Source organism: Trachinotus anak, unplaced genomic scaffold, assembly GCF_046630095.1.
Source record: "Trachinotus anak isolate AG129_WGS33_773 ecotype Australia unplaced genomic scaffold, CSIRO_AGI_Tana_v1 ptg000032l, whole genome shotgun sequence".
Lineage (NCBI taxonomy): Eukaryota > Metazoa > Chordata > Actinopteri > Carangiformes > Carangidae > Trachinotus > Trachinotus anak.
Window position 1 is genome coordinate 21,328,374 of NW_027273883.1, and position 9,732 is coordinate 21,338,105.

Consider the following 9,732-nt stretch of genomic DNA (forward strand, 5'->3'; position numbering starts at 1 on the left):
TATTTGATTATTTTATTTTTTGCTGTACTGTATCAAAGCAACATAATATTGCTGCAGTGATACAGTTTACCTGTACACCTGTATTCAAGAGAAAATCCATATTTGTTTATTTTACCTGCACTGTATCTTTTCTTATTGAGACTTCTCACTGCCAGTGAGAAATAAAAACACTGCAGCATTGTTAAACTTTTTGTCCCTGTGAAGTGGTTGAATAGAGGTGAAAAATACCAGCACTCTGCTCTTTGAGTATGTGCAGCTGGACTGACATTTATTACTGTATGTGTTCTGAAAACATAACTAAAATAACTGTGAGGGCAGTTATTTATGGGAACAATACAACAGCAAACAGCACAATGCTTCATATTTTTTTGTATTTCAGGGTGGATTTTGCCTTTAAACCCTTGTTAAACTTGTGCTTTCATTTCAACCTGGTCTAGCAAATAATGTCTCAAAATGATCACATTTTGGCTTCTGCTCTTTTCAGATCTGAGTCATTTGTGTTCATAAATTATGCTGCAATCTGGACGTTGCAAACAGCATCATTCATCCTCTCAGCTTCCACTACACACAGTATACAAAGACAGGGCATGTAGGAAAACACAGTCTGGGCTGTTTCTAAGACCTCCAGTTTTCCTGCCAGACCCAAACTCTTCTCCCAGGCGTGGGAGGCTCTAAATAAAGAAAGTGAAGAGACCATAGACTATTGGGAAAAAAACCCTCTTTTCACAGGAACCAGAAAAAACTACAGAAAACACTTCTCTGCCAAAAACATAAAATACATAACTTCCTGTGTGTGAGAGGATATATGCAAAAAAGACCTTTTAAGAGGCTTTATGGATGTGTGTTATAGATAAACCATTGTGTTACATAAACTGACAATAGAGATTAAAAACACAGACATTCATGAATGTGATAGTGTCGTTATGTTAAAGATAATCACTCTTTTCTTTAACTTCTAGCTAAAGTCACTGATGGAATAATATTGGCCTTCAGAGCCCCCGTATCGGTGTAACAGCCCAGAAGGCCCTCTGTCAGTCTGTGCCCTCATTCTCTTCTGTTTATTCGTCCTTGGGGTGTGTTCAGTGTGTCTCCATCTCTCTCTCTGCCCTGTCCACCCGGTGTCAATCTGGCTGCTGTATAATTGGTTGTTTTTTGGTCGGCCAGCCTGTCCTCCCTGGCGTTGATTCATGGCGTTTGTAAAGGTGACAGTAGCGGCTGTCCCTACCAGACAAAGTAGAGCCATCACCAGCCAGACCTCGGCTGACCTGCTAGTTTGTGCGCACACACTTGCACGGAGGCAGACACACACATACACGCATAGGAAACACATGCAGCTTTGCCTGAGGCCTCACAGGGGAGGAGAGGGAGGCAGGTAAGGTCATCATGTACACAGCTCGACCAGAGAAGATCCTCAAACACACACACACACACACACATAAAAATGAATAAACACATACACATATGGCTGATTGTCTTTTTTTGGGTAATGTATTCAATTCAGATTTAAAATTCAACACATGTATGTAACTGTATTAATCCAGATAGTGTGTACAGTCACATGTGCATGTATGCACCTCACATACTGTTGAGTGCAGCTCATGGCCTTTAAATTGACCTCTACACATAAACCTCTATACACAGACCTGATAAATATTATTATACACATCCTCTATAAAGAAAGTCTCATAAACACACTATCAACAGTGGAATGCATGAATGCAAAGACAGAAACATTATGCACATATAAAGGCATATATAAGCATTTTGCTTCAGCCGGAGCCTGTTCAGTCACTACGTAAACATAAACTGTTGACTTTTGTTTTTTGCTCTCTATATTGTTTGTATTATGTGTGATGACTGAATAAAAACTACTACTAAATATATTATAATATATCATATATATTATTGATCAGAGAATTAAAGATTATTTTACAAGCAAAAGATGCATAGAATCAATGAAACCACAATGCAAAATAGAAAAATAAACAATCAGTAAAAATACCATTATGCAAAATAATGAAATACATACACACATAAGTTTATATTCATTAAAATACAGACACATATGAAATACACAGGGACACACACACCACACTGTCATATGCAGGCCTTCCCCCGTGACCTGGATACACCCAGAACTGACACTTTATCTGCTTAGCAGAGTCACCTTCAAAAGCCTGCACCACTGACACACACACACACACACACACACACACACACACACACACTCACCACCTTGTCTGTAAAAATCCCCCCACAAATAACAGCCATATGTGTGTCAGGTTTAGGGGTCTCCATCATGCTCTTTTTAAGGCACTGGCTTCATATCTATAATTGAAGGTAATCGGCTGGTAAAAGGATTGTAAAGGCTTCTGCGCTGTAGTTAAGAATTGATCAGGGGCTCTGGCTTTTTCATGCTCCTGCCACTGACCTTGTAATTGATTTGGTGAGCATGTTTTTTTTTTTCTCCTTTCTTGCGTTATGGTTTGATACAGTATAATTGACTTTGCTTGCTGTAGTGTCTGTTCAAGTTGATTTCTTTGTCTTTCACAGTGTGTGTGTTTTTGTGTACTTCTATCCTTATGCCAGCCAATTAGGGTTTATTGTGGTGGACATTTACATTAGCATGAGGGTTAAACTTAGGTTTGGGGATTAAAGAAAGAATACAACTGGCACGATGTCCTCGCAAGTATAACAGGACTTGCGTCTAGGTGTGTGTGCCGGCCTGATTACATGTGCGTGTGCAAGTGAGCTTACATTCACAGCGATCTGACCTGTGTTACTGCGAATGTAATTGATTGTGTGTGTGCTGGTGTCTCGGTGTTAAGGTTAATTTCTCTAACTGCTGGTAAGTGCTGTCTGACCGCTCCCCTGGCGGCCTCTCCGAGCTGAAGTAATGCCACTTAGAGGCCCTGGGCCCCCGCCACTGGCCAGCCCATTGATCCGCTGATCAATAATTGCATCTGTACCGTACACTGAGCAGGGAGGCTTCCGCGCTGACCTGAACACTAACACACCGACTGGTGTAAGGCACAGAGTCGCACCACAAGAATGGTTATCAAACTGCGGTCCAGGGACCACCTAAGGGTTCTCAAAGAGGTTCCAGAGGAGTCCCCAGCTAAATGAGGTTTAGTTTCATTTCAGTGGCGTTGGATTCATCAGGAGTTTGGAGAATAGATTCCCTCTCATCACTGCTCTCTCCCCATACAGAGCAGACACTTGTGCTCTCTACACTCACTTTAATGCATGAAAGGAGATACTTTACAGTCACTTTAACACACCTTAAAGAAGACACAAAGTGTGAAGACAAAGCAGAGTTTAAAAAAAGAATAAGCACATGTAGGTTACAACAGTTTCAACTCTTATGTCTATTCTTGCGTATCTGTAATAATCAGGTATATTTTGAGGCCACACAGTTTTGAACCAGTTACACTTTGTTATCTGTACGACTTCCACAATTCTCAGAAACCACGTTTGAGCCTAAGAATCTGATGAGGTAGCAAATCACTGCAATAACTGCAAAGAAATGCCATGCTTCTGCCGAAGCCGATGTGATGTAGAACGCAACGACAAGTTTTTGCTTGTTGTTCGCTGTCATTCACCATTGACCTGTTTGTAAACAAATATCTCTGGGGTCTTTCCGTCTCATCCTCCTTTCTTTTTTCCTTCTGACTCTTTGTCTCTGAGGTCTTCTGTTTATCTGATGTCTCTACTAACGCTGACACATACACACCGCTGCAGGATGTTCAAATCTGTTGTGCAGACGATTAGTATTCAGTAAGTCCATATAAAAAGTAAAATTCCCTCCACACATAGACCATGAGTTCTGCGCATTTTATATTAGACACTGATTCAGTTTTACAGTGAGACTCTCCTCAAGACGTTTCTGTCATATGGAAATCAAAATGACATCACCACCCGTCTCTGCATCCTTTTCTTCCTCCTGTTGTTTTATTCCTCTCAGGGAGCCTCCATCTTGTTTCAGATCACAGCCAATAAAGCAGCCTTCCTCCCTCCCTCTCTCTCTCTCTCTCTCATCCTCTCTTCTACTTCCTGTTAAAAGAATCAGTCAGTCAGAACACTCAAAACACATATTAAACAGGCATCAGCCTCTCGCCGGGGCCAAATCACGCTGTTCAAATGTTGTTCTTCCACCGGGAGCGCAGGACAACTGAAGAGATGGGATCTGCAACATTAACTTGATTCACGGCTGCGGCGACTGAGTGACACTCCATAAACCTCAGCGGGCCGCCGCTGGGCCCCGCCGACAGCACCCCATGGCTAATGTGACACACACTAGCAACGCATAGCCTTACCACCCCCACAGCACCGCACACACACGTTAGCAGGCACAAGCAGGGACCCGCATATACATACAAATATATATAGTAGCACATAAGGTACAGACGCGCACCAGCTAAGCCTGACTTCAACATTCCAACCACATATTGACACATACATACAACATGTGAATTCAGAGACTCACATAAATACAAAAATGCATTAAATTTGGCAAAAACAGGCAAAACCGTGCTTGACCAAGCTGAGCGTGCACACACGGTCAGGAGTTCAGACTCTAATATGCTCTTTCTCTCCTAAACACACACACACACACACACACACACACACACACACACACACACATATATATAAACAGGTTTTATTGTAATGCAGCAGAAACTGCACAGAGGATGAGTTATCGTCCTCTGCAGAAGACCTCTCAGCTCACAGCATTTTGGCGTAGGCAGTTAGCATGGGCCCTGTAGCTCTGTGTAAATGGGTAACCTCTGCTGCTAAAAATGCCAACTTCCTCTGGGCTGTCTTCTGCAGTGCTGACTCCCTCTACACACTAACTACTGTGCTTGTCACTTGAGCTACAGATAGAAGAGTCTGAACTGATATTTACTACAGCAACTTGTTGCCGGCGTACTGCAGCATCACAGTGATTTTTGCCTTTATACAAATGCACATTGTTATCACACAGGAGAGAGAGATGCAGTAGAAGTATAGAGACGAATAGTGACTCATATCACGGAGGAAGAGACAGGCAAGAAGACATACAGCAGGCAGACCTGAAGTCTTTCTCCACCGGTCAGAATCAGGGTGTACTTCATATGCAAAATTGTGTAGCAAAATCAATGTATTTAAGCTAAAATGCAAAATGCAGCCTGTCCAGACGAGGCTCTGGACTAATAGGAAATGTGCTTTACAACACTGTGTTTTCCTTTACACCAAAAGGAAAAGGATTCAGGAGTTTGTAGGAACTGCTCTAACCAGGTTCGAAGAGAAAACTCCTCTGAGTGAAAGAGCGACAGCGGCTTTATCCTCAGTCTCTCTGTCTCGACCCTCCCAGTATCAGTTTTTGTTCTGTGACATGTAGGTTTGTAAATTCTTTATCATTAGTTAAGTCCATTTGGACTGAGCAGCAGAAAGCACTGGCTAACTTTTCTTACATTCTCTGTGTTTCTGTAAAAAATAAACCTGGCAGGTGTGGACAGGTGTGGGTGTATGTGTGTGTAGGTGTCATTAAAATAACCAACTTAGAGCTGCAGAAAGTTCTCATATTTTCACTTTTAGGATACTGCCAGCTTTATGTGATGTATCATGCTGTATGCTAAAGTGAGAACACAAGGACAGATTGTACTGGAGACAGAGAACTAACTTTCTGCCAGTCTTCTCATCAGTCGACCAATGAAACAATCAAGTATTTCTTTAAATCTCTGAACAAACAAGAAGTGTAAATGGATGCAATTAATTAACTTTATGAAATCTTTAAAACTGAGCTGAAACTATGTTTGTTCTGTGACACCAGCATCAGCCCAGGTCTTAACAGTTCTCTCTGTTGTTGGACTGTTTGTGAACACATAAAGTGTTGACTGCTTCCTCCAGCGCTTCATGTACAGACTTGTAAAATGTACCAATAGTCCATTTTGAGATAGTATCTGTGCAGGATTAAGAGGTTTGCTGTCAGCAGAGGACTAATGGTCACTGCCTACCTGTCCAGAGAGAGTGAGAATTAAAGCTAACACATCTCTGTGTTGGTTTGAGGACGGGGGACAGCTGGGTCAGAGGCTGTTTGCAGCACAACTCTGACTTTCTGATCACATTGTCAACTTAGTGAATGCAGGACATTAAATGTCAGAGGGAGATAGAAATATCAATGATTGATGAGTTTGTTCCTGTATGTACTGTGAGATCTGTGTGATCTTGTCTCTACCCTTGGGGGTAAACCTTGTACTTCCAAAATGTCAACTTATCAGGAACCGAGCAAAAAAAAAAAAAAAAAAAAAAAACAGAACAAAAAAAAAAAGATGTTGTTTTGTTTTGTTTTTTTTTCCTTCAAAGTTGCAGTTTCGGGGAGAGTTGTTGGAGTTTTTTTGAAGGGTTTAATGAGCCAAAAGGGTTTTTTATAGTCTGCAAACCTTCAGGTGAAACTAAAACACTGCAAATTAATATCAATATTCTCTTCAGTGATAATAATACATGTGTGCTTTCAGTTTTTTGTACAATAAGTTCATCCGTGCCTAGCAGCCCAGGCGTGAAACAGAGTCCCCTCTTCCCTGTCTCAAATTCTCATTTTTCTGCATAGATTAACCTACGAGTGTCTGAGCCAGGCGCTGTTTAAACAATGGCATTTCTAACACTGTTCCTATCACCTTGGAAACGCCATGGCAACCTGTGATCTGAGAGGGCACAGTGTGGCTCAATTAGCACCAGCCGTATCTCACCACGCTCTTCCGCCAGCCTAATATCTCCATATTCTGTCTCCTTTCATGCATTAAGTGACACAAATATGTGCAGCATTGCTTCACCTTTTGTATCAACCTGGCTCTCCATATAGCTTTTTCTCTCGCAGTGATTGATGGATAAACAAAGCAAGTGCAACAGTTGTGGTTACTGAGAACATTAAGAGAGACGGACAGCCACGCGGTGCTATTGTATGTGTAGTAATTGCCGTGCCTATTTTAGTACTTTGAATGTGATCGTGGTAAGGGGTGTGTGTACAACGGCTCACAAAACTTTTGCCCATGGTCTTACATGGAGACAACATTCCATATGTCCAGTATTTAAATAAAAATGTTCGTGCCTGTGAGATTTTAATAAAGGGGGAGTGTCTGTGTCAGTCAGTTGCCCTGTGGTGAGGCCAACAGAAGATACATTTTCAGTTTCACTTTTCTCTGGGTAAGTTGTTGCATGAGGGGATTCACTTTCACCGTATTTTTAACCCTTTGTTTTCCACAACATAGTACAGCCTCATGTCTGCAGCGTTGAACATCCCAGTGTATTTGGTGATAGCTTCAGCCTGGTCTGATCCTGCAGCAAAGGGCTGCTGAAATGTCGCGGTGAGAAGTTGTTAATTGTGTATTTGCTCCTGGTCCTGTCACTGACACACCTTGGGGATGTTGCTTGAAATGCGTGGCCGTGCTCGGTGTATTGTCATTGTCATATGGCTTTCTCGTGGCACAACGCCCACATACTATAACAGTTCTGTCAACCACCCTTCGTCCATCAACACTATGTTTTACACATGACTTAAATAATGTGCGAGGCTTGTCAAGTTCCTAGCACACCCATTCATGTGACCACACAACTGCTGTCTGTGTACCTCTTTACTGAAACTCTGAATCGAGATTTAGGGAATTCTTACTTTAAAAAGTAACAGTAGTAATTAAACTGCACTTCACACTACTATGGTTAAACTTTGCAGGGGGGTCCATACAGATCACGGATCAACTACGGTCCCTTACAGCCCCAGGTCCTGGTCATCTTCTCGCTAAATTATTTTCATTTTAATTTGATGTTTTAGCAGTCTAAGGACTGAATAACAGTACCTGCAAGATATCAAAAATGTGACATGTAATGTGAAATGTGTCCCTCTGTTCCTCAGGTATTGTGTCCAAGTCTTTCGAGTGTCGTCTGAAGGGCCAGGGGGCTACATTTGTGGAGGCAGAGGCCATGGACTCCCCTGTGCACAGGAAGGGCTCGTCAGAGGCATCCGGGCACGATGAGCAAGTCCAGCAGGTCATCATCATCCAAGGCTACGGCGGTGGGGAGGTAGCCATCGACCAGGCCCTGGAGGAGTCGGCTGCTGCCACCCTGCAGACACTGGCCATGGCTGGCCAGGTGGCTGAGGTGTTGCACATCACCGAGGACGGACAAGTTATAGCCTCAGGCAGGGAGGTGGCGTCTGCGGGGGCCCACCTAGCCGGAGGCAGCACCCAGTTCGTGGTGCTGGAGTCAGGAGAGGCCAGGGAAGATCTGCAGGCTGTGGCCAGAGGAGGGGTGACAGTCGCAGCTGCAGGAAAAAGTCGCGTTGTTTCCGAGTCGTCCACGGCTCTGGACGCTCTGCTCAGCGCCGTCAGCGAAATGGGCCATCAGGAGGAAATGCAAGGAGAGGCAGCCGTCATTCACGAGGTGTTGACCCCCGAGATAGCCGAGGCTGTGCAGAGTGAAGTGCAGTCGGAGGTGAAACAGGAGCAGGAGGAGGTGCAGGTCATCCAGGAGACCGGCCAGGAGGAGATGCAGGAGGTGCTGCAGCTCGCAGCGTCGCAGATGATGAAGGAAGGTCTGACCCAGGTCATCGTCAATGATGAAGGCACTCACTACATTGTGACGGAGCTGGACAACTGCACCTTACAGGTGGAGGAAGGCGTGTATGGAGAGGCCGGGGCAGGTGACGGAGAGGTGCAGCAGGCAGAGCAGCAGGCTGGAGAAGAAATGGTGGTGTATTTGGATGGAGCTCCTCATAATATAGTCCTGGAAGGGTAGAAGAGGCAGAAAGGAAGTAATAGAGGTAGAGATTTGTCTTTTTCAGTTTCAATTTTCCCTCTTTAATTCAGTTAAAGCTGCATTAGGCCAAATGTTTGCCAGGAAATCAGTCTCTTAGTGTCTTCCTCTCCCCTTGTTCCCTGTTAATTTCGCCCTGTGTGATTCTTTTTTTGCATCACTTCTGTTTTCTGTTTTATGCTGTCTTCTCTTGGGCTATGCCAAACTCAGGTTAAACATCATTTATTTAGACAGTGAAGGAAAGAAGTTTTGGTGCTAAGTGAGTTAACTTGCAATCTTCACAACCACCAAGACTATATTAACAACTTGATTAAGGCCATGCAAGGAAGTGAATATATTTCTTCCTTAAATATTTTTTAAAAATGCATCTAATATTCTGAGAATGAAATGGCTCATTATAAAGGAAAATGTTTATTTTGCTCTGTAGAGATAACAACTGTTTTCTTTGTGTATCACGAGTTTTATCTTGTTTTGTAGAATTTTGCTCATTCGTCCTATGACAGTTTGGTTTATTAATTTCTGTCTGTTCTTAAGTGTTTTCCATCCATTCTTTGTAATGATTAGTATATCATCAGTTACAAACCAATAGTTTGATGGGTTTTGAAAAATTCCAAAACAGATGTTAGAGATGTTTTATGTGCTTATGTCAAACCCTTATCTTTTGAAAAACCTCTAATTCTTTTTCATGTGTCAATAAAGATTGAGCCTAATTTTTAACAACAGATATTTTTTTTCATATGGGTATTTGCTTTGAATTGCCATGTCAAGCACAGATTTCAGCATCAATACTGCAATTACATGTACAGAACAGCACCATCATACATGCACATGCACATACATGCATCAGCTGTTGGCTCCCATCATGCTTTCTGATCACTAACACAGTCATTATCATCACCATTATCATTATCGTCATCATGATCACCATCATCCTAATCGTCATCC

The 9,732-nt window shown here is 42.7% G+C and overlaps 1 protein-coding gene across 1 annotated transcript in view; it reads left to right on the plus strand.

Annotated features, from left to right (window-relative positions):
- Positions 1-9,497, plus strand: part of znf407 (zinc finger protein 407) — a 146,980-nt gene extending 137,483 nt beyond the window's left edge. Inside the window, exon 10 of the mRNA XM_071470007.1 lies at positions 7,889-9,497. Coding sequence (XP_071326108.1) covers positions 7,889-8,769 — 881 coding nt within the window. The 3' untranslated portion in view covers positions 8,770-9,497. The remainder of the gene's footprint in view (positions 1-7,888) is intronic.
- Positions 9,498-9,732: the final 235 nt, after the last annotated feature.